We start from the raw sequence: 27,925 nt of genomic DNA on the forward strand, positions 1-27,925 counted from the left end.
TTTTCACTTTTGTTTTACGTAGTACTTAATAATACTAGATTAGGTATATCAAAAATACAGTGATAGAAACAAACAGAAAGCAAGTCTTTTGTACAGATGTTAATACTGTCGAAGAAATTGTATTAATAATGACACAAGAAACTAAGAAAGGAAAAAAAAAGCAAGTAAAAAAAGAAAAAACAAACCAAAAGGATGAGAAAAGTGAAGAAAATGTAAAACAGGACACAAGTGAAAATATCAAGTTGTATGTGAAATAAAAATCAATCAATTAGTTTAAAACATTATTGAAAATACAATTTATTTGTGTAAAGTGCTAAATTTACAAATATTAGTTACTATGAGTAAAATGCTACGTCTTGTTTATTAAAATTTTTAATGTAAATTGAACATAAATATTGTTGTATAGGTTAATATGTTTAGACATTCTCATATTACGATGTGATATGTTACTTTTTAATATACATATATCATTTCTATATTTTTTCTTATGTGATATATTTTATACAGTCTACGTTATCTATAAAAGATTAATTTTACATAACTTTTCTAAAATGTATTTTACTAATTTGGTTATGATAAATTATTTTAAAAATATATGAATAAAATTTATGAGATTTATTATTTTGCAGAAAATATGGGCCCTCTGTAAGATTTCCTTATCAAAGGGTATGGTCTCGTTCTGCCCTAATATTTGCAGTATTATTCATAGTTTGGTATAGTAGTCGACAGGGTAAAGAAATTTATTTGGCTAAACAGAAAGAGATTTTATTAAGTCGCACTGTGAATGTTAGATGTTCAAGCGATTATGAAGCTGAAATAAGTACATATCCTGAATGTGTACCCGAAAGATGTGGAAGGATAGTTACAGATAAATTAGTGTCATCGACAGAAACTGATGTTTTGTTGAAAATGGCAGTAGATGGTTTGAATTTAGCTGGTTCTGATGGAGGTGCAAGTATTTTGGACCTTCATTCTGGTGCTCTGAGTAAAGGTCAAGGCTTTATAGATATTTACACTTTACCAGAAGCAAAAGAAATATTCAATAGTGCTGATCTTGCAATTTATAAGTATATAAATTCTTCATAGTTATTTAAAACAATATTATCTCCAATTTTGTAATTCTACAACATTTGCAGAGTAGCAAAGACTAAGATACAACATGCAGTAGCGCATAACTTTGGAATACCTTCAAACAAAATATTTTTAACAAAGCCTACGTTTTTTTCCCGAATGACTAATGTGTCTGCAAAAACGATACATGACGAATATTGGCATCCTCATGTTGATAAGGTGCATAAATTATTAAATAATTTATAATTTATCTATTTTGAAATTTTAATATTTATTATAGGAAACATATGAATTTTTCCACTATACTACTTTACTTTATCTGAGCGATTTTGGAAGGGATTTTGAAGGAGGTCGATTTATGTTTGTCGATAAAAATAATGTAAAAACTGTGATAGAACCTCGTAAAGGTAAACGATCATTGCAAAGAAAAAATACTGTTAATAAGCGAGAAAAAATATTATTTCAAGTTTCTTTTATAGGTAGAGTATCTATGTTTACTTCGGGTAGTGAGAATTTACATGAAGTTGAAAGAGTACAATCAGGAACTCGATATGCGTTAACCATATCTTTTACGTGTGATCCAAATGCCGCAATTTCTGATCCAAATTATCGAATAAAATAGGAAAAGTAAGATCATTGTATAAGCAAAAAATATACATTCACTATAATTTTATATTAGAAATTTACTTAATTTAAAATATTCCTTCTAATAGAATATCTCATTCCAAAAGAAGTTTATATGTAACTGTATGCATATATTAGATATTTATATATCAACATATGTGCGTGCAAACTGTTCAATTTATATCTACAAGAATTACTGAAATCGAATTTCAGAAGAACGTCCTTAAACAAAGTCTTTTTTATATCCTTTATTTACTTATCAATATGATACAAGAACATATGACGAATGCACAATGTATACGCCTGGTGACAATTAAAATAATTATGAACATATACATATTTATTATTTAACAAACCAATCTCTTAATGCTAATGAAAAAATATAGTATAAATGGTTGCTTTTAACAAAGCATTAAGTATGTTATGTGCAATACATTTTTAATGTATATAAATATACATAGAATATATGTATATTGAATTTCATCACTGGAATGTCTCTGTTTTGTTACATTTATCCATATAGACTATAGATTATTCAAAAGTGTAAGAGTGGAAAAGATGTATAAGAGTTGTTTTATCGTTATCTTTGTTAAGTGTTTTTTGTACATATTCTTTTCCTATTTGAAAGTATCACATGTTTTTAAGAAACCTAAATTTGAAATAATATTTGACACAATGAAATTTAATAAACCATCTTTGTGTATACATATTTTATACTATATGTTTAAGTAATAGTATTTGTCCACTATATAACCATTACAAAAACCTATAGCAAGAATTCCTGAAATATACTATAAACTTATAATAATAGTAATTTGTATGTGCAAAATTACTATAAAAAAGGGACCACAAAATTATTCCTTTAACTTGGTACCTATTTTTCATTCCACAAATTGAAATATCTACGATTAGAAAATAGAGAAATTGGCTACATAACTTAATAATACAGATGATATAAACAATGCATATACAGATTTGAAAGAAGAAACATTTGTACAAAAGTAACTTTACAGAAAATATGTAGGAATCATTAAATATTACACATTAAGTTTTGATGATCTCCATCAATATCAATGTACATTGAAAGTTCTCTGGAATGTACCTATGCAACTTTTTATGTACATTTAAGTAATGATATTAATATTATAGAAAATTCTCTGAGTTTAATAATTTCTTCATAATAAACTTCAAATAATTTTATAAGTTGAGATGCATTTTTTACGATCCTAGAATATTCGCAATTTGTGATGCGCTCTTTCCTAATAAAATGCTCCTATGATTTCCGGGTAGTTCTATAACTTTTACTTTGTTGGAAATCTATAAGAAGATTAAACATATTATAAGAATTTAAAAGACGAAACATATATACATCAATAAATTAACGTTTTATGTGTAAACATAATAATTACCTTCGATAAACCATAGTCATTGTTTAGAGGAACAAAGCTATCTTTGGCTTTAAGTAATACAATATCTCCATCATATTTTTCGGGTTTATAAAAGAAAGCCGCCTTCAATTTCTTGTAGAATAATAGAGCAGCACTCTTTAAATCTTCAGAGTCCAAATTTTTGTCGTCTATCAATTCGACCACTTTGTTTAATACAACCTCAGTTGTGTTTATATTTTTCAGCATGTCATATAACTAGGAAAAAGAGAAAATAGATAAAATAGAATATCTAATGTATGATAAAATTATGAAACAATGTGTGTATGAAAATAAAAATACCTCAAGGAAAGTGATGTTGCTCCTGAACTGCCTGACAAAATACGCTAAACATTTTCGTAAACCATCTGTAATCACTTCTGCACTTTCTTCGGTAGCACGCTTTCCAAGTTCCACAGAATGTAATTTTATGAAATCCGGCGAGCCGTCGATGAGAGTTAAGTTTGTCTTATGTCCAGCTTTCTGTAATTGAACAGCCATTTCCAGGCCAATGCAAGATCCAAAGGAATATCCTATTATGTTATATGGTCCTTCAGTTTGAATCGCTCGCATTTTCTTCAAAAAGAAAGTCGCTAATGCTGATACAGATTCTAATGGAGAGTTTTCTATACATTGGAAGCTCCAAGCAGGTCGATTCAATTCACTGGCCACAGTTTTAAATGGTGCAGCAACTCCTTCGATAGCGGGAACAAAGAATAATGGCTGCCCAGCCGAGTTCGCTGTACTGAGTGGAACAATAATCTTGACAGGTACAATCTCCGTACCTTCAAATGAGAGCAGACCAGCAGTATCTTGTATGGTTTCCTCATCATCTGAATCAGCACCAGCGTTTCCTGCTTCTACCCCAGAAGTATTGTCTAATTTTCCTAACTTGTCGAATGTTAAATTACGAATTTCAAGAGCAGATAATACTATATCGTAATTCCTTTCCATGGTTTGTTTAATTTCTGTTCCCATCAAGGAGTCCATTCCAAGATCAGCCAAGCTAGTACTACCGTTAACAGTTTCTAATGCTTTAATCCCCAAGATATTGGCTATTGCTTGGACAACACTAACTTTATTTGCGTTTTCTACCGCATTATCTTTACTTGCCGTAACAAGTGATGCCAGAATTGGATGTGGTTGTTGAAGGAATATGTCCATTGTTTCGAGACAATTTTGTATACGTTGCGGCAAAGTACCACCAACTTCAGTATCATTAAAACCACCCATTTTGTCTAAAATTAGACCAACATCACCAATGGCTCCCCATTGAATGGCAAGGCCAGGTAAACCATTCGCTTGTCTTTGTTCCATCATCCTTTCCATAGCAGAATTTGCAAGACCATAATTAGTTTGACCCACGTTGCCTCTTCCACTTGTGACAGATGAGAATACAACAAAATAATCTAATGAGGAACATTCTCGCGATACTATATCCAGATTCTTGGTTCCAGTAATTTTAGGTAATGCTGATATTACGAAATCAGATTCAGTAAGATTTTCAAACAGGCCGTCTCGCAAAACAGCAGCCAAATTGAATATACCACCAACCGGGGCTAATGCTTTACTTTCTTTTATAAGTTGTTTCGCTCCATCCAATGTTCCTATATCTGCCGTTGAAATTTTAATGTGTGCGCCCATATTGCGCCAACGACGAATAGACAATGCCTGGAAGCCTGTAGTTACTCCAGACCTCGATGTGAGGATTAAATATTTCGCACCACGTAAAATCATCCAATCTGCTAATTCTAAACCAAATCCACCAAGACCACCAACTAATATATACGACTTATCAGGATTCAAATATGTGCGTGGAATAGCGGAAACTACTTTTTGCGGTGATTGCACAACTTTCTGCTTTTCCTCGTCTCGAATCTTCAACAGAACTTTACCAATATGTTTACCAGTAGCCATATATCTGAATGATTGTTCAATCTGTTGTTCTGAAAAGACCGTGGATGGAAGTGGGCGAACAGCACCACTTTTTATTCCTTCACTGACAAGTCTTACAACTTCTTGTCTCTCGGGGCCATCATCTTCGCAGATCGCATCCAAAAGTATTCCATGGAACGAAACGTTCTTCAAAAATACGGACATGCCCAGAGGCGAATCATTCGACAAATCGAATTTCCCAATTTCAAGGAAACGACCACCCTGAGCAAGGCATCTGATACTAGCTTGTAATTTCTCTTCAGCTAATGAATTAAGCACTATGTCTACACCACGTCCGTTAGTTTCATTAAGTATCAGTTGCTCGAAACTAGTGTCTCGAGAGTTACCGATATTCCTATCAGTCAATACAGGAAACATTTTCTTCAAGAAGTCTCGTTTGTCTTGTGTTCCAACAGTGGTGAATACTTTGCATCCTGCGTGTAAGGCTATAGAGATACTCGCTTGTCCAACACCTCCACTACCAGCGTGAATCAGAACACTGTCACCGGGTTTCATGTGACCTCGAACACAGAGAGCATAGTAACTGGTAGCATAAGCAACTGGAACGGTCGCTGCTTCTTCTAAAGACCACTTATCAGGTACTTTCCACATGAAACCAGGATCAGCTATAACAGTGGTTGCCAAACCACGTGCTGGCACCATAGCCATAACTCGTTGACCCTTCGAGTCACGTCCAGAAAATTCGAGACCCAATATACAGTCTTGCGTAGCTAGATTTCCGGGAAGAGCATCTGGCGGCAGTTTCCCAGTTGCCAACATGATATCCCTGAAGTTTAATGGCGCGTAGTACACGGAGCATAACTCTGTATTTGGGAACTTTTCTAGTTGGTAATAGCTCAATGGACTTTCAATCCATCTTAAGCTGCTCAGGTCGCCTCTGTTCAAAGCGTTAATATATGCGTGTTCAACTTGAAGAGATGATTCATTTTGCTGATCTAATTCTATATGTTTGTAGCATCCCCATTGACCTCCCTTCAAAATATTAGCGAACATTTGTTTGTCCAGTTGTTTAGCATAAAATTTATCATTTAAGTTAAATTTGGGCATGTTCTTGTCTTGAATGAAAACGTAAGATGCTTTTGCACCACCATCTTCATTAAGCATACAATTCATAAATCCAACCATACCTATAAAAAATATCACATGTTATAAAAATTAAGATTATTTTAATAATTGATAGAAATTGTAATTTTGTCTGTTATGTTATAATTATCTGTATATATTGCAAAAAACGTTTAATGACACTTACCAAATAATTCTTCACCTTGACAAACGAACAAAGGTCTCTGATTCTGAGCCACAAGATTTTTCAAAGTTGCCTTAACACCTTCTACCCAAGAGAAATTCTTTTCCGTTAGTTGTATGACTACAGGATCCGGTCTTATTTCCTTCTTTTTGAGTAGAATATAAGATTTTCCAGGAATGACCTGTCTTGCTACACACACCAAATCTGGATCTGCCACGTTAAAATCAGTTTGAGCTGTTTCTTCCAAAAGTATGAATCCTCCGTTTATTACACTGTCTTTCAAATTTTTCAATATATTCAACGAATTGTCAGTTAATACATTGCTAGCTACTACAATGTGCAAATCTTGACCAACTGGTTCTTTTTCCGCATTGTGTTTTACAATTTTTATATTTTGTTTTAAGCTGGTATATCTTTTACGCAAAACTGCAGCCAGTTGTAAGTCCCCCTAAGAAAAATATCCAATAAGTCTTACTTTTTTAAACTGCAGTTGTAAAATACTTACATTTACTAGAGGTTCTCCAGAACACCATGTCTTTATATAGGGCAAGATTAAAGAATCCACAGGACGATCTCCAGATACTTCGGTTATTTTCAGTTTGATTCCACTTATATTTTCATATATCGTTAATAATAATATAGTAAGAGCATGGACTTTAGCCTTTTCTGGATCCTGCACTAATGGTTGAGAATTTTCATATGGTATGAACAAACATCTTTCAAGTTTAGGAGGTCGAATCTGTTGCTTCTTTGCAATCAAAGAGGCTTTCATCTTTCTGATTTCAACACCGCCTGATTTAATAACACCAATATTTGGATAAGAATATACTGGAACACCCTCATCTTCCTTATAATTTTCAACAAGCTCTAAATGAGCAGTGGGATTGATGGCAACGTATTGCACACGAACTGGCACATATAGCCCTCTACAATCCTTTTCAAGGATGCTGAATTGAAGCATGGTATCCATGAAAGAAATCCAGTCATTCCAGAGAAGTCTACCAGAAACACCACCATTATGGACAATTTTAATTCCTTGGAAAGTTCCAGTATAATTATATCCTCTGAGTCTGAGTTCCTTGTAAACGTCAGCTGTCTTCAATTCTACGACAGTACTTTCATTTTTTACAATCGGAGCAGGTATATTTAATAACATTTTATCAACGTTTTCTGGTACAGAAACTGTTCCAGTTACTACCACAGATCCACTTTCACAAATTTCAAAGTCTCCAGTGCCCAGGAATATATTGATCGAAAATTTCACAGTGCCATCCATTGGCATAATGGTAGCTCTTTGGAATTTTACATTCTCAAATGTAATCGGCAATTTCTCGAAATCTGTTCCACGCATTTTTGCGTAGGTTTTCCAGACAATCACTAGATAACCAGTAGCAGGGAAAAGAATTCTTTCATCGATACAGTGACCAACTAGATAAGCATCTGTTTCTTTGGACAGATTCACTTCCACTACATTTTCACCAAAAGATGCATTACTTCCTGCATAGTCAGCTAAATTCCATTCTACAGAATGGTCCCATTTAACCAAGCTATTAATCATTGGTGTGCCACGACCAACTGGATAATTAACTGGTGGATACAATTTAGACACTCTGGGTTGTCCTCCTGCTAAATATAACTTTCCTATATTTTCTAGGAAGAAGTTCAGATTGTTTGCATGACCTCGTTTATGTAGCCCAATATTGGTCACAGTTGACGGTAATGATCTACGCAAGATTGCTTGCAATAGACAATGTGGTGCAATTTCGATAACTATCGCGTTTTCTGGGATATGACCTAATGCTTGATAAAATAGTACAGGCGACAATAGGTTATTCACGTGATAGGCAGCACTACTAAGTTGTGCCAGTGGAGTACCCCAAGCTGATTCCGGTATTGATGTAGAAATCCACCTGGAAGTTCTCTGTTTCGGATTTGTTATAATTTTCTCCAACATTGTACGAAGCTTTTGACCCACTGGGGCTACATATTTGCTATGGAAAGCAACACCAGAGCTATTCACCAATTTTATAAAGATGTTATCTTTTTGCAGATCATCTGCCAATTTCTTGAGAGATTCGATTGGACCAGAAACTGTCACAGAGTCTGCTGAATTGTTGCAAGCTGGTGTTACGTCAGGTGGGCATCGAGCTGCCGCTTCTTCCCAACTTAATCCTACGGCAGCCATTCCTCCTGGCTGTAAGTTTGAATCTTTGATTGTTTTTCCTCTCCAGTATGCAGCCAGAACCGTTTGTTCCGGAGTAAAAGTGCCATCTGCGTAGGCACATCCTAATTCGCCGACAGAGTGTCCAACAATACCATCCGGTTGAATACCTAAATACGTTAATACGTCCACAAGAGCGACTTGAATGGCTGCAATGGACACGAATGAGTATAAAACATTTTCGTCAAAGGTTTCAGCTGTTCCATTTTGAATAAGATTCATTAGATCAATTCCTTCAGGTTTTAGAGCCTCAGCACACCTTCGCAAACTTCTTTGGAATATGTCGATAGAGAGCAAATCTTTACCCATACCGGGCCACTGAGATCCCATGCCAGAGAATACAAACCAAATAGGACGCTTTTCATTGACATATGAATCAACTTCTCGAGTGCTGGCATTTCCCATAATGGAATATCCTCGATAAAGATGACCTGCTACATTATTCGCGTGAATATCATGAAGCAAAGCAATGAACTCATCGTCTTTTTCGTATTCCTTGGCTTTGTCCAGAAGTAAGTTCACAGCCTCTGATGTACGACCAGATACGGTAACTAGTTTGGGTACTTTATTGTCTAAAACTGGCGACAACTTTGGTTTAGGATTGCTACGAAGAAGAATGTGAGCGTTAGCTCCACCAAAACCGAACGAATTCACAGCTACGAGTCCACCTTTCCATGGCATGTTCTTATCAACAACTTGTATACTTCCGTCGCTCAATGCCGGTATGTCTGTATTCGGATTCTTGAAATGTAGATTACCCGGGATTACACCTGTTTCCATGGCAATTAACAATTTTGCCATAGAACATACTCCACTGGCAGGTTCTGAATGTCCCATGTTAGATTTAACGGAACCAAGTAATAGAGGACCTTTTCTACCTTTGCAGAACAGATTTGCGATCGAATTGATTTCTTGTGGGTCCCCGACTTTGGTTCCTGTTCCGTGAGCTTCAACGTAAGCGACGTCTGCAGGATTAACACCTACTTCCGCGTAAACTTCACGCATCAATTTATTCTGCATGTCTCCACTGGGAAAAGTGATTCCTTGAGCTTTGTTACCGTCGGTGTTGGTCTTAGCATGTAAGACAGTGGCATACACTCTGCGTGCATCCCTTGCTTTTTGCAAAAGAAGAACCGATACAGCCTCTGATCTAACATATCCTTTGCCATCACTATCGAACGCTTTACACGCACCGTCCGGAGATAACATGCCTAACCGATGAAACTGAAGAGAACTGGTAGGTTTTAGAAGAAGATTACAACCACCGACTATAGCTGCGTCACATTCACCTGAACGAATTGATACAATTGCTTGATGCATGGCATATAAAGACGAAGAACATGCGGTGTCTATTGCATAACTAGGACCGTTGAAGTCGAATGTATATGAAATCCTGTTTGGAAACATAGCTCTGCAGCATCCCGTTAATCCGTATCCTGTAGACATATTTAAATCATTATTTTATTATTGTTACTATTACTATTAAGTTATTAATTATTATTAATTATTGCCAGCAATATTAAGTTTACCAACCGTTAATTTGATCCGGATCTTTAGACCAAAATTCATCTGATTCTGAGGACGAGACACCAATGAATACGCCAGTTTTGGATCCCTTAATATCATTTGGATTGATACCAGCATCTACAATTGCTTCATAAACTACTTCTAACAGAAGACGTAATTGTGGATCCATTACATGAGCCTGTTTGGCATGAACACCAAAGAAGGTAGCGTCAAACGATTTGAGATCCTTCAGTTTACCAGTTCTCTTGGGTAGACCAAAGAGTCCGGCAGGCCAACGACGTTCATCATCTGTGATCATGTCGATACCTTCGAATAAGTTTTTCTTAAATTCTTCAATGTCTGAGGATTCCGGGAAACGGCCTAAAGAAATGTGAAAAAAATTATAAATATTAAATCGTAAGTAAAATTATATAATTCGAGATGTATTTATATATATGGCGATGTAATTACTCACCTGAAAAACCGCTAATGACAATTTCATTATTTACATCGTATGCGTTAGTATTGCTGTTCAACATAGTCGGTTCTCTCACAATGGGAGTGTTTGCACTTTCAAATTGAGCTGGCATTGTGATAAATATGATATGATCAACTTTTTCTTCGTGTATTCTTTATTTTTGCAGAATTTAGCAGACGTATGGAGCCTAGTGGACTGTAAGCTGAAAATTAGAAATAAAAATATGATACTTATTAAAAAAATTATATTTTAAATATTATACAATTTGCTATATCAACTTAACTGTATGTATATGCATTTACATATATTATATAATTCTTTCTCTTTTAACCGATTCACGTAACAGAATAAATTTATCGATATTTATGTAACATTTTCTTTTAATTTAATATATTAAGAAATTCTAAAAAAAAAAAAAAAAAAAATGTAGCGATTATATAAAAATACCGATTAAGGAGTATTATTTCGTTAGTTAAAACCGAAATTCTATAAATGTAGGACAGCAATGACTAGTTGTCTTATTAAATATTTCAGACGTCTCAGCAATTGTATTAGATTATCGTAGTATCTCCTCTGCGACATACGATTAATTGAGTGATTTCAATTGGATTCACTCCCGGATAAATCAGTTTAGTAGTGACTATGCTCGCAAGATGCAACATTGCTTGCCCGGTGTCATCAACGTACTTAACCTTTGTTTTGTATATACATATTTAATACTTATTTAATATTTATTAAATTCATGTTCAAAAATATTATACAACTATTTTTTATACCCATGTGTAAAGCATACATTTTTGATATACGAAACTATTCATGTAACTATTGAAAAAAATGAATATAAAAGACAAATATCTCTTCGTTATTCTATATTTCCAATATGCTAATAAATATTTAATGTCAATTCCATTCAAATGTCAAGACTGAATGCATAAAATGCGAAACGGTCGAAATTAACATTTCCCTATCTTCATGTAATTATCATTTCCCTATCTTCATGTAATTATCCGAGTAGCTTTCGATTGAAACGTAATAGTAGAACACGTGATACAGCGATGACCTGACCCCAACGTTGAGATGCGATATAAATTATATCATCACGTGTTATAAACTGTTACATCATAATTTATTAACATATTTTATGTGATAAGATTTGTTGACTGTACATGTCATTTATGTATGATTGTTAATTACGATCATATCATACGATACTTGTTTTCCTATATCACCTTGATCCGTAATATGTATTAAACAGATAATAGACCGATTTATGAAGATTTATGATTAAAAAGGTCATGTGATGCACGAAATATGGTGTTTTTCACGAGAACACTTAATTACAGTCAAATTAAAAGATTAACACGTTTTACGTTGTTCAATATCTTTTATTACTGCACAATTGGTATTTGTCACGATATAAATTATATTTTCATAATTCCTAAATTTATGAAATTCCTCTTATACAGTAAGTTGAAATAATATAACAATTCGAATGCTCAACAATATATATGTATATATTTTTACAAACAATGAGAAAATCTGAAAATTCATTATGGTACTTGAAAATGTACATATATTATTATTTATTAATAATATATTATTATTATTTATTTAATAATATATGAAATAATAACAATAATATATGTAAGAATATATACGATATTACTGGGTTACTGCGATTTAGTTAGTGTTACACTTAATAAATATGTATCTATCTATAGATAATGTACGTTATTGAGAATATTGTGAATTGTTTATGTAAGTCAAGAAGTTTCAGTGAAACAATATCTGATAGATATAGGACAGAAACATTTCAGGTATATATGTATATATGAATATATTCTTGTATGAATAACGTATTATAATGACTGTAATCGAATTAATTAACAAATTTTTTATTGATATGCCTAATTTACATTATGATAAGTTGTTATAGTGGCGCGAAAATAATTATATGTAACTTTTATTCCTTTCTCTTTCCTATACATTATACGCTGATGTAATACATCACAAGAACTTGAACTTTATAATCCCTGAAAAAAAAAAGAAACTGAAATTCTTTTTAGATTAATATTATGCCGCGAATCGCTGAACGAAAAACATTTACAATCCTCTACTTTCAAATTTATCTCCAGAACATTTATTTTTTTTGCTTCCAGACATTAATTGCGTATTACATAAGTTTTTTTGTTGTCACGTGCCAGCCGTCACATATCAGGATTCGTATATTTTTATATTTCTAATCTTTAACCTGGCATCACCTGATCTTGGAAACTTGCAATAATTCGCCATCTTTTCTCTTTTATGTATGTTTTATTTTCATGAAACTCAACATCTCTGACGTTGGCAATGTAATATACAGGGTGGTTGGTACAAGCAGAAAGGGGGTGATTCTACGCGAAAAAAGAAGTTGAAAATATAGAATAAAAATTTTTTTTTTTTTTTTAATTTTTCCATCGAGACAACGATCTGTCAGTGAGATCCGTTATAACAAGCCGTGATAAAGTGCACGCGTACCGAGCGAAAATTCAAAGTCGATTTTCTCGAAAACAAAGCCTCGAACGAAAAATTTTTATTCTATATTTTCGACTTCTTTTTTCGCGTAGAATCACCCCCTTTCCACTTGTACCACCAGTTACCAACCACCCTGTATATCAAGAAAATATGCACGTTTATGATTCCACTTTCTTCTTGATGGACACGTGAAGAAAAGTGTCTTATGAGTTCAAATCGTACAGGAAAATAAATATTACTAGCCTTCAAAATATGCAAACCTTATGTGAATTTTGAATGTACAGTTTCTCTAAAATAGAAAACATGTTGGTACAGTTTCTACATTGTTATTTACCATTACAATAAAATCGATTGATTAAAATTTCTTTGAAATTTTAGATTGTTAAATTAAAAAATTAATAAATTATTTAAATGTAATAAATTAGAAATTTACCTGATAAAAAATTTGAATAAAGATTCGAGCGTGCCTCATAAATATTAAATATATGATGCATATGTTAAATAATCGAATAATTCGCGTCATACAAAACTCTTCACGTCATTAAATACATATTGAACACATTTGGTGGCATTATGAATTACGTAAATTAAAATCATTAAAGCAATACTTGATGAATATTAGGGGAATTATTAAACTAATTCTGATCTTATATCCGATGCTGTGTTTTGCTTTACTGTTACTTGTACTATCGCTCACAAAAGTCTACATATATGTACACCTATCGAATTTTGTGTATGTTACTTACCAAAGAAATTAAACACGCACCTTATTAATGTATTCATTAATTAATTCAAAAGAAATTAAAAAATTAAAACATTAACTAAAAAATTTCGGGATAAAATCACGTCGAAAATTACAAAATCATATATTTTTGCAACGTCAAAGAGATAGTAGTATATTATTGATGCTGAGGAAATCTACAAGACATTAATATAATATTAATGTCCACCATTTTTATGATTTTATGTAAAATTTCAAATGTATGTAATTTTTGTAGCTTCTAATGTTTTAGTTCTTTTGAACGCGATTAAATTGTGTTACATTTTAACAATATGTATGTGTTTCAATCTGTCAAAAAAATTCGCGCAGTTAATATTTTTACTATAATATTTTAAATTTGAAAGGTATATATGTAAATAAACTTTTGTGATTAACTGTGTATATCTTTACTTAAATACATAATAAGACATAGATAGATAGTGCAAAGAATAATGTATTTAATTATCACTAATTAATATTAATAATGTTATGAAAGAATAGAATAAATCGTGCTACACGCTGGTCTCAAGTAATTTTATCGCGTAAAAGAATACGGTTAGGTAAAAACGTAAAAACTGATCACTCAGCATTAGTGCTTTACATGAGTTGGTCACGTGTTGTGCTGCGCAGGTGATTACAAGCTGTAGGATCAAAATATTTGTAGCGAATCGAATTTTGTACACTTTTATGTAAACAAATGTCTTTAATCTTATTCGTTATTCGAAAAAATTACTGATATTTTTTAAACGATCACAATTTCTATCTTCTTTATAAGAAAAAGAATTTCTTTTTCTGTACCAAACATGAGTAACTTGAATCATTTATCAGTCATGAGTTTGAGAAGACATACAAAAGCTATTAAATCATTTCATATTTTTTGGAAATGAATTTAAAACAAATGAACGTAAGAAATGAATTGAAATACAAATTTTATAGTAACAAAATAGAACATTTACTAGGACAACAGATGATTCTTTGTTTATTACTGTGGCATGTACAAAAACACCGCATTATTTATGCCTAACATATTACTATCCGGTCATTACATGCGTATAAGATACAATCGTAAGAACTTGTACAAGTAGATTTGACATTGACGTCAGATAAAACACGTTATTCGCATCAACATTCGTGTAAGTATAACTAGGTTCTGTTCACGTGAAAAATATACAAGTTAAAATATAATATTATAATAAATACGATATTATAATAAATATAACAATAATAATATATATAATAAAATAAGATAAAATATATCAGAAAAAAATATACTCTATGAGATATGATACAAATGATATCGCAATACACATATGCCGTATAGAGATAATGCCTAAAGAACAGCTAAATTAACAATTCGTTCTTCGTATAAACTTCCTTGTCATTGACATTATTGCAAATAGAAACTTCACGCGTAATCGTAATTTATCAGGTAAAATCTAACCGCGATTAGATTTGTTACGAGTGATATTACGAAAAATATAAGGATCAAAGATTCCATGAAAAGTGAAAAAATGAACAGCTAGTAATACAATTAATTTTTAAGACTCTAAATAATATTATGAATTGTAATAGTTGACTGAACTACAGAACCCAAACAAATTTAATGCACCTATTATTGCTGTTTAATTCGTGGTATAAAATTTATACAGTTGTTACGATATTACGAAAGTGATTATCTTATGTTTCTACGAATGAAATATTGTATTTCTGTTACGCTTGTATGACTAAACAGTTCATACAGAAATGATAACAGTTCAAATGAACCAGATATACTAACGGATTTTTATATTCTGACATCATGATTGTTGAAAGTTGATTAATTTTCTACTATGTTTTTAAAAATGTAGGAGATAATGTATCTATCATAATAATTCGAATAATATTGCTAATAAGTCAATAGTATTTTGATAAATTTATCAATGAAAAACATTGAATATTTAAAATTATTATACTTTGACATCGTAATGATACTTTTATAATTAAAATATTTAATTTCCAACAACACATAATCAATAAGTTGATCAATTTTCTATAATGTTTCCAAAAATATAAGAAAATATATAGAACTGTCACAGTCATTTAAATAACATTAATAAATTGATAACATTTTAGTAAATTGTCCAGTGGCAAAATGATAATCTTAATTGAAAATAAAATAACACTTACCTCGCACGTGGGTATAATCCTGACAAATGTTGTGAATTCTGTTTCTTTTCCAAAAAGCCTGCGTACTCGACTATTGTACACCACCGACTTGGTATAATAAATAATATAGATCTTGACGAGCAACTTGTAATAATGGGAATGAAGAGACTACGGAATGTGTAATGATATTTAACTACAGAAATGGCCCTAGCTGTTTAGTAATTTTTTTTAGAAACGCGACGTGCGATTTTCCTATCAATATAACCAGTACAAGTCCAGTGTGCACGTCGCAGAAAACTGGCTAGCGTCTAGCCTGTGAGCATCTCGTTATTATTGAATTGGACAGACCTTATGGTCTGACATCAGACCATATGGTGTCGACCAATAGGAATTCACGTTTCCGGTACGCACGCGCATGAGAATGGACCAGCGTTCCGTCTTCCGTTACGAATATTCCGTTTTTTCCCTGATTTATATTTATCCTTGCGACTAATACAACACTTCGTTTTATATCTTAAAATTCGATTGATTGGATACATGCATAATGTTCATGGGTTGTCACATGTTAACTTTGTCGCGATTTTATTTTATATAATACTAATATTATCATTGCCGATAACTAGCACAGAATTGTTGTCGGTATACACAGTCAAGATCGATATCCTAGTGCAGTAACGTAATCGGCGGATTTTCAAAACATTTATAAATATTGGGATCCGTTTATCTCCTCCTATTATCATTTTTTTCGAAATATATGTATATACGTATATATTGTGTAGTTTATATATAATATAATGCATATATAATACAAATTGTGAGAAAGATTCGTGAAGGTCATTACGTGTACTATTTGAAATGGTTAGGATTTTATCAAATCAAGAACGCTAAAAAAACATTTATTCCTCGCGTTTATTTTCATCTTATGATAATTAATAATAAAATGCCATTTAATTTTCTAACTTTTGCAATGAAACTATTGATCTTATATAACATATTAATATTTTAACAGATAAGAGATGATTATCCAACTTTCCTTTCCGTTAAATATTATATTTGTTCTTAAAACTATTATTGTAGATAATACAATTTTGTTTCATGAAATAGTAAATTGCTGTCATTGAAAGAAAATGACATAAATTTAAATATTAATGAGTTATGACTCATGGTAAATACGCATATTATGTTGTTTTTTATAAATAAAAAATATCATCTACTTGACACGAGTCTATTTTAAAATAAAGTTAGATTCATATATTTAATAATTAGCATATCGTGTTTAATTTTTTATTGATAAACGAAGAAATGATAAAATCTTACGTGATATGATTTCATAAGATCATAGTCGAAATAAGACTTCTCTTACATATTTTGATAGGAAAATGTGAGGTAAGATGTGTGCCCCTTCTTGCCCTTTATTGATAACTCTTTGAAGAGGTCTTTGCCATTGCCTTTAGTTACAAGTCTGCTTGCCGCGTGTTATATCACGTGAACTGAAGAAAGAAACATGTAACCTGTATAACTTTAATCTTAACGAGACTTTTGTACCGCGATCCAAAGCAAACAGAGTCATTCTAGTTATCTCCCTTACAAAAGGGACGTTCATGAATAAAAACGTGCCAGATTGCAATTGTCACTCTTCTAACTCGCACTTATGTTGCCAAAGATGATCATGTGTCCAAATATAATATAGCCTTTTGACGAAATTATGAAATGTAATTAACACGCGACGATAAAGTGATTATGCAGATAGAATCTCGAAACTCTTATCACACAAGGTCATAATCCTCTTTTTTTACAAGAGAAAAATTTATAAATATTTTATAATATTAATTGCGAAATGTTATGTACAATTAATAAAGAAGTAAAAACAATTGCGGTATGGTAATATAATATGCTAAGAAATACATGAAATTCTAGATTTACTTTTAGTTTTACTTACACATGCATGTAATTTGTTTTTTTTATATTTGTCACGTTATTCTGATAAATGAGTGCGAAGCTATCAGTAATAAGTATTTTTATGCGATCTTTTCCCCGTTTGACCCTTGTGTCGTATACTTCAAACTCATTTTTTAGTCAAACAAGCAGACAGGTTTTCCAATGCTTGAAACTTCGATCTCGAATGTAAATAGCTGTCATCTGTCACGTTACGTTTACTTTTACTTACGTAAATTGGTCTTGTATGCATCTTTGCAGGAACTTAGTAACCAGCGGCAAAAATGAAGTAAATAAAGTACAATGGCATATATGTATGTAACTCCATTGTTAATTTGTTTGGTTTTAGTTAATATAAATTGGTAGAAAAAACCATCTTAATGATTCATTTTAATAAATTTTAATTAATTGTGGAATATTTCATATTATAACATTAATTTTTTCTTAAATTTAACTGGAAGGGAAGAACAATAATTGTCAGCTATTTCATATATTATAATTTGTTATACATATTATAGAATATATATAAATAATATATACTATATATATTATAAAATTATAAATATTATTAAATAATACAAATAGATTTATTTATGAAAATTTTTTCCTTTTCTTTGCTGTTTTTCACTTTCTTCTTCCAACTTCTGAAGCTCAAGCTCAAGCGCTCGTTGTTTTTTACGACTTATAGGTATTTTTGAAAGCCATGCTGTAATTACATATAATTAGAAAATGATAATATTTATAACAGCACACGAATACACACCCAAGAACGTGTCTTCTTCTTCGCGAAAAACAGGATCTTTCGAACTTAACGCGTTTATTAATTCCCCATGTGTCAGTGGATGAGTTCTTAGTTGCACTATTCGCTTTGTAGTCATTACCTACTTTACAACAATGTGCAATTGTTGTAATGAGAAAGATTATAAAAAATGTACGCGCAACAATTGCATAATAATAATAAATAATTCTTTCGCCAATACCTCATTAATAGACGCCAATACCGTGCCAATAGTAAAACCATCGCAAATTTTAGCCATTACAGATGTGTCGAATTGTCTATTAATTCCAGGATGCTATAAATATAATTATATATCTACATACATGTCCTTTCCGATAAAAAATTAACGTGCATCGGAATTTATAAATTAATGAAAAAGTCATACTTTGTATATTAAATCTTTCCATATGAGAGACATAGATCCATAATCTGGTCTGGGAATATATATAATTTTATCATATGTTTGATATAAGAGTTTCTGATCTCCATCCCATGGTGAACTTGAAGTTCCAATAAGAATCACTCTATCTTCATTTGTAATACTTTTTACTAACTTAGGAAGATCTTTTTTTAGACGTTTTGGATCAGTTTTATCTGTCTTTGACACTTTTTTAACAAACGGCTTCTCTGCTCCTTCCATGAATATCACTGATGGTTGAAGCAAACGTGACACCTTCATGTGAAATGAATCTAGAATAAATATTCATTCTCTAATGTGTTTAATCATCTCTACCTTTCTTAGCGTACCTTTAATATTAAATGCATAAGCATAATCAATCCTGATTTGCCAGGATATTTCCCAGCTATGTTAGCTGGTGTAATATCAAATAAAGTGGCTCCAAGTTCTGTGCAAATTGCATTTACTAACATTTTTTTGCCACTGCCATGTGGACCAGCTATTAACACTGATCTTATTAGTGGTGTAAGTTCTCTAAGAGTATTGTTTCCCAAAGGAAGTATACAATATTCAGCTATCAACTGTCTTATGTCTCCTATTAACACATTTAATACAAAAATTATTACTGAAGGGATTACTAAAAGAACTTAAATCAGAATGGGGAATATAATATGTGACTATAGATTTAAATTAATATAAAATACTTAACCAAGTGCTGGCAAAGGATCCTTTCTTTTTTCTCTTAAATTATAATTTATGAAAGACTTTTCCCCTTTGAAATTACAAAGTGGAATTTCTTTATGTAACTTAATAATTCCTTGAGTTAACAGTTCTTCAAATAAAGATTCTGTTGTTCTATCAGGTGTCAAATCCTTTTCTTTCCTCTTTTTATTTTTTTTTCCACTGCGGCGAATTCTTTTTTGAGTTTTTTTAACACGTTTGCCTTTAAGACCTCTATCTCTGTCTAATGCATATTGTAATGCTTCTATGTCATCTTTAAATATGATAAAATTGTAGCGTCATTATTGTTTTTATATTTTGGTTACTGTAATGGTATAATTTACCTCTAAGTGCTTGGTCAACTGTAATGCGTACTTCATTTTCTACTTCCTTGATTGTTTTATTTTCTATCATGTCTAAATATGGTAACTGTGCCATATTTACAGCTTCATCTTTATTCTTCCATGTTTCTTGATATTCTTGATTAGCATGTACCAGCTCTGACAAAAAGTTGGAAGGAACTGACTTGAAACCTTGCTCAGTTTCCTCTTCTGATTGTTCAACGTCACTATCCTTCTTCGATTTTGATCTTTTAGATTTCTTGGATTCCTTTGATGATACTGCTGTTGATTTACTTATAGTGCTCTCAGTTCCCTGTATATATGGAATTACATTCTACTTCAACTTAGTTACATCAAAGAGTTATTGCTGATATAGAGCAGATTTGAAAATGCTGTACACGCAATACAAGTGTAAATACTAATTTTACCTGTCTGCTAAATATGACTCTAGATCCTCCACTCTCAGCAGATGGCAAGTCTGGAATTTTTCCTGTCTGTTGAAAATAAGTGTTTACCCAGTTTCGGACTTCACTCCTTATATTTTCTTCTATTATGGCGCTTTTTCCTTTACGAATTCTTTCTTTAGCTTCGACCACCAAATTTTCGTATAACTCTTGATATTTAATTTGTTTTTCATATCTCTCTTCTTTAACTTTCTCAGCCTGTCTAGCATTTTCCGTAATTTCTTGACTCGGTTGAAGCATACCTTTAAAAATAGACAAATATAAATATACATACACACTATTTATTATATATGCATCACTTATTATTTTAATAAAAAAAAAAAAAATACCAATTAATAACATTTCTTCGAGACGTCGTTTCCGAATTTTGCATCTAGTCACGTATCCTCTCCAAACTTTTTGAATTTTTATTACAGCCGTCTTTTCGCACGATTCTTTTATCTTTGCATCTGCTTTAATCGCAGATTTATTCTTCATTTGACGAATTTCTTTCATAAATTGAAATCTTAATCGGCCTTGTCTAGCGCGTTCGTGAGCCTAACATTTGCATAGATAATATTTAAACGTACATTAATATACAAATAGTATTATCATTCTTAATCTTATATAAATTCGTACCTGTATAAGTCTTATCGCTTCGGATTCAGTCATATTTTTTGGTGGAACTACTTCATCCAAAACACCTATACCTTTTAAAATACTTTCTATATATTTCCGTTTTCCTTCGATCTCTTGTAAACACTCACGTCTAAAATATCTTGGAATTTGAATTTCAACTTCTTGCGGAGTAACGCTTAATTTTATTAAAATATCATCGAAATAACTATACTCTGAAAGATCTATTTCGACTAATTCATGTTTTAATTCTAAAATTCTACCAAGGCATGAGACTAACAATTGTTTCATTAATATTCGTTTTTGCGGTTGAATTATTTGATCGTAACACAATTCTAATTTATTATAGATAAGAATATATCTTACGTATAATTCCGAAACCGTATTATGAGCTTTTTTACGATCCTTTTGCGACTTAGCGTTTTGCAAATTTGTATCGATTTGAAGGAGTTCCTCCATATCAGTCTGCGCGCTTTTCCAAAGCTCGTTATATATCATACTTGACATAATCGAAATATCTTCTCTTTTCTATTTAAAAATAAAATTACAGAAAAATAAATCGAATGATAATGTGAACAAACACTTTGCTTTATTCGTCTTTCAGGATTGTTAGAAATCGTTGGTATCGTAGCAACCATCAATTAAACTAGCATGTAATACGTACAATTCTTTTAAAAATACTTATTTAAAAATGGTTTTATATTTAAATACATATTTGTTATAAGTACATCTAACTTAATTTTTTTACAAGTGTTAGCATAATGTGTTTAATTATTTGTATAATCATTTTACAACTGTTTGGAATAGTTATGTTAAGTAAAACATGCGCTTATTTGAAGTAAATAAATATACAATTTTGCGACACATATAATGCAAAGATCTGGAACATGTTTACATCCTCCTGTACAATCTAGTACAAGATAATTTTTATTAGATTTACAAGAAAAACAAATTTATACAAATATATTTCAATTCAAATTGTGTTTTTGAGTGCAACATAAAAGAGGGAGTTCGACGCAACCGGCTATTTTTGTAACTCGTAACATGCTTCAGAGCATTCCGGTTGCCTGTTTCAAAACGTCATCTTAAGTGATCATTTGTTAACGAAAATAATTTCTGTAAATACGGTTCATCACCGATTAAAGGTGGTGATGAGAAGAAAGCAATTGCAGTAATGGCGTCGGCATTGGAGCAATTTGTAAATAATGTGCGGACGCTCTCAAAACAAGGTACGACAGATGTTCAAACCTTCCTTATATTCTTATGAACCTAACCTCCAAGAATAATCCTAAAGGTTTATTAGAACGTTCTGCGTTACTCTATAATGATCCTTTCCTAGAAAAATAAGATTCGAGTTCACAATATTTTCTCATTGTGGTATCGAATAACTCATCCGTTTAATTTTATTCGGATCGTATATAAATCTGATTTCTATATTAAGTATATCTATGACTAAATCTTAAATATGTATATCAACATTTTTCTTTACAGCGCCATATAAACCTTTTTCTTAAATTGTTTAATATCAAGTGTATATAAAAAATATATGCATTTGTTAAATCAATATTCTATTGTAAATAAAATTATAATATTTTTTGAAGTAATTGTTAAATAATATTATTCAATTGCCTTATGTTCCTTAGGTAATTTTAGAGAGCTGTCAGAAATAATAGCTAAAAGCACAGATGTTCTAATAAAAAATGGACAACATTTAGATAACGTTTTGGAAACCCTAAATCTGCAGGAACATTCATTAGGTATTTTGGCAGTATTATGTGTAAAATTTTCACTGCCTAATCCTAATGGTGCAAACAATGCTGATGCTTATAAACCACTATTTAATCAGGTTCAGGAATTTATCATTGGTTGTAATGGAGAACAAGTTAGATTTGCTTCTGATATATGTAAGTTTCTAACCTTTCTTCTTTTGTATTGGGAACCATTAAAATTATAATGAAACTATTTTTATAATTGATTTCTATCATTTACATTATAGATGCAGAATTATGCCATTTATTTACTCAAACATTAGTTGAACTGCAAATACCATTGCGTGGTATTGAACTATTGTGCCGTGCAATACGTAAAATACAACTATTCGATAGCCAGCTTACTTCAATACATGCTGATCTTTGTCAACTATGTCTTCTCTCTAAGTGTTTCAAACCAGCACTTGAATTTCTCGATATAGATATTACTGGTATCAACCAAGAGGAAGGACAATTTGATTCAAAATACTTTTTACTTTATTATTATTATGGTGGTATGATATATACAGCATTAAAGAATTATGATAGAGCATTATACTTTTTTGAAGTGTGTGTAACCACACCTGCCATGGCAGTTAGTTACATTATGTTAGAAGCCTACAAGAAATATATTCTGGTCTCTTTAATTTTGCATGGGAAAGTTTTGAATCTACCTAGGTATACGAGTCAAGTAGTTAATAGGTACATGAAACCACTGGGTCAACAGTATCAAGAATTGGCTACAGCTTATCAAATGAATAGTTGTGAAGAGGTGCAGAATATTATCACCAAATATCAACAACTGTTTACAAGAGACCATAATATGGGACTGGTGAAACAAGTGCTCAGCTATTTATACAAGAAGAACATACAAAGATTGACAAAAACTTTTTTGACTCTTAGCTTAAGTGATGTGGCTAGTAGAGTTCAATTATCGGGACCTGCCGATGCAGAAAAATATATATTAAACATGGTAAATGCACTTATTATTTATTTATATATTTATTTTATATAATATATATTTATTATTTATATAAATAATTGTGTGTATATATGTATAGATGTTACATAAAGATGTTTTATATTTATAATCATAGATAGAAGATGGTGAAATTTTTGCAACAATCAATCAAAAAGATGGTATGGTAGTGTTTCATGATGATCCAGAAAAATACAATTCACCACAGATGTTGGCAAAATTAGAAAAAGAAATGGCAGCATGTATGGAATTGGACAAACGAGTTCTTGAAATGGAAGAAGAAGTTGTTCTTACACCGCAATATGTTCGAAAAGCTTGTGGACAAAATGATCAAGATGATCAAACACCTGGACCTGCTCCAACAAATGTAACAAATGTGCAAGGCCAATCTAAACATAGCACCTATTCCATGTAACATATACACGTCGTTGTGCGTTATCTTTATTAAAAAAGAGAAAAAAACGAAGTGAATCTTGTTGAAAACGAAGACTTGAACATTTTGAAGCCTGTTTTGGATGAAGATAAATATCCGAAATTTGGCGAAACATAATCTATTTTGTACAAAATAAAAAGAACATTGCTATGTATCATTATACCCTTCCTGAATTTCTGTAAAAGTGAAGATTGATTACTAAGTTGTAAGCTATGAAGTGTCTGCAAGGAGTTGTAAACTCAAACATTCTTAATTTTCTAAGCCTTTTACAATTAATTTTTGTACAAAATATACTATGCATAAAGAACGAAATTTAAAACTCTTTCCTAAGGAATTACTTAACATCTGAAGCAGGCTTTATGTGCAAACAATATGCAACAAAAACAAAAAAGATTGTACATGTTGTAGTTACAATATTGTGATACACAGCTACAAAATTACCACATTTTCAACATAAACTACATTTGATTCATGTATGGGCATTTTCATGGGAATTCATAAAAAAACTTCATCAGTACTGATAATGCAACAATGACTCATGTACATACATTTCTCACAAAAAGGAAAGTGATGAAATACAAGTGTACTTATCATTTTCGAAAAAAAAAATATCGCTCAATGCACAACTGTGCCAGGTAAGTACACTACGCTTTTCAGCTCAGTAAAAATCAGTTGTCAATATATATAGGGAATTTAATATACAAGATATACATTTATTATTGCGATTATTTTATTTCGAATTTAAAAAAAAATATTTGGGATAAATGTCCTAGATTATTATGGAAAATATTTCAGAATATTAATTATATTTTGTGCTAAACATTCTGGAATGTACAGATGTTTCTTTTTGAAACTAATGTTTGTAATATCACCATCTTTTTGTTAAATGATAGCTAAATATCCACAATCAGTTTATGGTGTATATTTATTTTTTATAGTTTTAAGCGCTTCTTTTTTTACATATAATAATATGATGAGACTTTATGATAATAATTTTTTTATTTCTGCAAAAACCAGTCGAAATATCTCTTCTTTACTTTCCAATCCATCAATGAATGTTATTGTCTTACAAAAATCATTGTCCTTCATTAATTCGTCTTTATGCTTTAAATATTCTGGCCAAACAACTTTTTCGAAATAGCCAGGAACATCTGGTGGATCGTATACTCTTCCTTTCCTTCTTTCCCAACATTCTTCTTTTGTTAATGTTATGAAATATTTACGATCACATAAATCTGAAATAACCTTACATTTGAAAAGTAAAAACCCATCTAATATTAATATATTTTTATTAACTGTTTCGGAAGAACTATTTTCTGTAGGTGACGATTCGATCAATTGTAAAACATCTGAACGCATTTTGTTCATATCCATACTGGTTATTACTTCCCAGTTTAAATGATTAAGTTCATCAATTTTTACATGACGTGGATCGTTTTTCGGTAAGAAATAGTTGTCTTGGTATATCACTACTGAATTTTTTAACTCATTATGAAGTCGATTAGTTAAAGAAGTCTTTCCACTGCATGTTGCACCCGAAATACCAAGCACAAACCATTTCTTTGAAGACATTTTGAGTTTTCTCTAGTAATAATAATTTTACTTAAAATCTAGAATAGGTTAACTCATACTAGCCACGTACTAGGAACATACATATAAACAATGGCGGTCTAGTTACATAAATTTTATTACTTAATCAATGATAAAATACACACAAGTGTGTCAATGTTTCTCAACACAATGTAGTTAGCAATATACAATATAATATTTTCATTTACATAAACCTTTTTATGTATATGTTACGAATCATGAAGTTTACTTGATTTATTACTCGAAAAATATGGTTTAACGTGATAAATAGTAAACAATACTAATCCACCAACGAAGCATAAGCCAGACACTGCAGGAATTATTAATGCAATATTGTGAGAACCAAAAAACGATCGTATTCTATTATCATCTATGAATGGTAAACCAATAATCCATATAGTGTAATAGAGAAATAAAGAGGAAGTTAAAATTAATATCACTTTACCCCTTTTACGATCGCTATTAAACATTTTACATTTAACAATTTACAGTAGATTAAACATTTATCATATAAACGTGCAAAAAATAATATTGCTTTACAGATGAAATACAATTAAATGTCTTTATATATTGGTGACTACCATAATGCCATGTATACTAAGTAAAGTTCATTAATTGAAATTCGTTTACCTAATATATAATTTAAGAAATATAAAATTATCATTACTGATCCACGTATTCTTTTTCAAATTTCTTAAAATCTTCTTCAGTAAATGCAGTGGCTTCAGGTTCCTTAGGTTTCTTTTCCTTTGGAATATATCTCTTTCTCAAAGCTCTGCTTAATAACTGATATAAAATTTTTTGATTAGTAAAATTTATTTCATGAGTAATTAAAAAATTTATGCAACTATACCTTATTTGTTGTATTTGGATCAATACGATTAGTGCTAAGCAATAAAAGCCTCTGTACATTTTCATCTGTAGGATCTACTTTTGCAGCTAATTTTTTTTGAGTTTCATAAACAGTTACTTTGCTTGATCGGCCAAGAATTGTTCCGAGATCTTAAGAAATATTTACTTTTCATTAGCTGATAAACGATAGATTAATCTTTTATTTCGAAGGTTATAAATACCTGTTTTATCGTTTTTAGAAAATATCCTGTGTTTTGGAGGGATCAGATCCAGCGAACCTTTATATTTTACGTGTTTTCTTTTCTTTTTTTCTATAAAATAAATATTTTGTGTAATATTAAATATATATTTATAACCTATACAAATTAAAATGCTGGATAATAGAATATATACCTTGCTTTACACTTTTTTCGTAACCCAACAATTCAAGTCCTTTTCGTACAAGCGAATTTGACATATTTGTAAAATTTTAAATTAATTTTTTTATGTATCATATGAAAATATCAAGTGTTAAATATCATTGTACACATACAGCTACAATTTACAATAGAATCGAAAGAAATGAACTATAAGTATGCCATCTATACAGGAAATATATTTGATAAGTATATAAAATACAGAACTTTTTATTTCATCGTTTTATGTTATTAATTAATATTATTTTTTAAAATCTTAAATTTTATTAATTTGTGTACTTTTCGAAATATAGATCATACTTTTTATTACTTTGTATATATAATTATTAAATATAATTTTGTTTTTAAACAATAATAACTTTTAAACATATAATTTGGAAATTTTTGTTATTTGTTCATTATAAATTGATGTAATTTATGAATCTTTTGCCAATAAACCGTGGATTCAAGAAGCTAAAGATCTTCTTCGAATAAAAAGATCGTAACACATTTGTATTAAATTTTAAAAAACATTGGTCGTATAGATAAATAATAAATGATGATTATAAAATAAAAATTTATTTTATACAACTTAAAATAATGTAAAATGTTTATTGTAATAGGTTGTAAATGCAGCTATTGTAATAGATAAAATAAATAATATAATACTAATGTTCTATAACTTGCTAATGCTTTATTCCTCTCAAACTGCTATTACTATATTTTCTGTATT

The 27,925-nt window shown here is 30.9% G+C and overlaps 6 protein-coding genes across 6 annotated transcripts; 2 read left to right on the forward strand and 4 right to left on the reverse strand.

Moving 5' to 3' along the window:
• Positions 1–1,744, forward strand: LOC117207139 (2-oxoglutarate and iron-dependent oxygenase domain-containing protein 3-like). Its single transcript, XM_033447047.1, has 5 exons — positions 1–244; positions 630–1,067; positions 1,137–1,290; positions 1,352–1,478; positions 1,551–1,744. Exons 1-5 carry the CDS (start codon positions 129–131, stop codon positions 1,691–1,693), a joined length of 978 nt encoding a protein of 325 aa, XP_033302938.1. The 5' UTR covers positions 1–128; the 3' UTR covers positions 1,694–1,744.
• Positions 1,745–1,930: 186 nt separating this feature from the next.
• On the reverse strand, positions 1,931–16,290 carry LOC117207135 (fatty acid synthase). Its single transcript, XM_033447041.1, has 8 exons — positions 15,967–16,290; positions 10,524–10,728; positions 10,076–10,429; positions 6,827–9,978; positions 6,325–6,769; positions 3,423–6,202; positions 3,105–3,338; positions 1,931–3,012 (listed from the first exon to the last, which is right to left on the reverse strand). Exons 2-8 carry the CDS (start codon positions 10,636–10,638, stop codon positions 2,914–2,916), a joined length of 7,179 nt encoding a protein of 2,392 aa, XP_033302932.1. The 5' UTR covers positions 10,639–10,728; positions 15,967–16,290; the 3' UTR covers positions 1,931–2,913.
• A 2,129-nt stretch (positions 16,291–18,419) lies between these two features.
• Positions 18,420–21,877, reverse strand: LOC117207205 (dynein regulatory complex protein 11). The gene is made up of 10 exons (XM_033447165.1): positions 21,199–21,877; positions 20,910–21,117; positions 20,545–20,822; positions 20,120–20,429; positions 19,765–20,049; positions 19,406–19,650; positions 19,044–19,331; positions 18,861–18,953; positions 18,644–18,761; positions 18,420–18,586 (listed from the first exon to the last, which is right to left on the reverse strand). Exons 1-10 carry the CDS (start codon positions 21,700–21,702, stop codon positions 18,468–18,470), a joined length of 2,448 nt encoding a protein of 815 aa, XP_033303056.1. The 5' UTR covers positions 21,703–21,877; the 3' UTR covers positions 18,420–18,467.
• A 349-nt stretch (positions 21,878–22,226) lies between these two features.
• On the forward strand, positions 22,227–24,933 carry LOC117207153 (COP9 signalosome complex subunit 3). The gene is made up of 4 exons (XM_033447086.1): positions 22,227–22,424; positions 22,839–23,099; positions 23,192–23,916; positions 24,041–24,933. The coding sequence occupies exons 1-4, from the start codon at positions 22,370–22,372 to the stop codon at positions 24,335–24,337; spliced, it is 1,338 nt and encodes a 445-aa protein (XP_033302977.1). The 5' UTR covers positions 22,227–22,369; the 3' UTR covers positions 24,338–24,933.
• A 209-nt stretch (positions 24,934–25,142) lies between these two features.
• LOC117207154 (nicotinamide riboside kinase 1) lies at positions 25,143–26,043 on the reverse strand. Its single transcript, XM_033447087.1, has one exon. The coding sequence runs from the start codon at positions 25,925–25,927 to the stop codon at positions 25,337–25,339; it is 591 nt and encodes a 196-aa protein (XP_033302978.1). The 5' UTR covers positions 25,928–26,043; the 3' UTR covers positions 25,143–25,336.
• A 235-nt stretch (positions 26,044–26,278) lies between these two features.
• On the reverse strand, positions 26,279–27,360 carry LOC117207155 (active regulator of SIRT1-like). Its single transcript, XM_033447088.1, has 4 exons — positions 27,191–27,360; positions 27,019–27,108; positions 26,799–26,947; positions 26,279–26,731 (listed from the first exon to the last, which is right to left on the reverse strand). The coding sequence occupies exons 1-4, from the start codon at positions 27,252–27,254 to the stop codon at positions 26,609–26,611; spliced, it is 426 nt and encodes a 141-aa protein (XP_033302979.1). The 5' UTR covers positions 27,255–27,360; the 3' UTR covers positions 26,279–26,608.
• Positions 27,361–27,925: the final 565 nt, after the last annotated feature.

Source organism: Bombus bifarius, unplaced genomic scaffold (genome assembly GCF_011952205.1).
Source record: "Bombus bifarius isolate JDL3187 unplaced genomic scaffold, Bbif_JDL3187 scf7180000008023, whole genome shotgun sequence".
Taxonomy (NCBI): domain Eukaryota; kingdom Metazoa; phylum Arthropoda; class Insecta; order Hymenoptera; family Apidae; genus Bombus; species Bombus bifarius.

Bases quoted from the DNA above. Each gene is read 5' to 3' on its own strand.
- LOC117207205 (XM_033447165.1), bottom strand. From the start codon at position 21,702: ATGTCAAGTATGATATATAACGAGCTTTGGAAAAGCGCGCAGACTGAT. The intron at 20,823-20,909 runs GTATTTTTTTTT...CTATTTTTAAAG, and splicing joins CGAAGAAATGTTATTAATTG to GTATGCTTCAACCGAGTCAA. The intron at 18,587-18,643 runs GTGTGTATTCGT...ATGTAATTACAG, and splicing joins AGAAGAAGACACGTTCTTGG to CATGGCTTTCAAAAATACCT.
- LOC117207155 (XM_033447088.1), bottom strand. From the start codon at position 27,254: ATGTCAAATTCGCTTGTACGAAAAGGACTTGAATTGTTGGGTTACGAA. The intron at 27,109-27,190 runs GTATATATTCTA...TTTATTTTATAG, and splicing joins CGAAAAAAGTGTAAAGCAAG to AAAAAAAGAAAAGAAAACAC. The intron at 26,732-26,798 runs GTATAGTTGCAT...ATTTTATATCAG, and splicing joins ATCCAAATACAACAAATAAG to TTATTAAGCAGAGCTTTGAG.
- LOC117207139 (XM_033447047.1), top strand. From the start codon at position 129: ATGACACAAGAAACTAAGAAAGGAAAAAAAAAGCAAGTAAAAAAAGAA. The intron at 1,068-1,136 runs GTATATAAATTC...CAACATTTGCAG, and splicing joins GCTGATCTTGCAATTTATAA to AGTAGCAAAGACTAAGATAC. The intron at 1,291-1,351 runs GTGCATAAATTA...TATTTATTATAG, and splicing joins GGCATCCTCATGTTGATAAG to GAAACATATGAATTTTTCCA.
- LOC117207153 (XM_033447086.1), top strand. From the start codon at position 22,370: ATGGCGTCGGCATTGGAGCAATTTGTAAATAATGTGCGGACGCTCTCA. The intron at 23,100-23,191 runs GTAAGTTTCTAA...TTTACATTATAG, and splicing joins TAGATTTGCTTCTGATATAT to ATGCAGAATTATGCCATTTA. The intron at 23,917-24,040 runs GTAAATGCACTT...TTATAATCATAG, and splicing joins AAAAATATATATTAAACATG to ATAGAAGATGGTGAAATTTT.
- LOC117207135 (XM_033447041.1), bottom strand. From the start codon at position 10,638: ATGCCAGCTCAATTTGAAAGTGCAAACACTCCCATTGTGAGAGAACCG. The intron at 9,979-10,075 runs GTTGGTAAACTT...ATATGTCTACAG, and splicing joins AGATCCGGATCAAATTAACG to GATACGGATTAACGGGATGC. The intron at 6,203-6,324 runs GTAAGTGTCATT...TATTTTTTATAG, and splicing joins TCAAGGTGAAGAATTATTTG to GTATGGTTGGATTTATGAAT.
- LOC117207154 (XM_033447087.1), bottom strand. From the start codon at position 25,927: ATGTCTTCAAAGAAATGGTTTGTGCTTGGTATTTCGGGTGCAACATGC.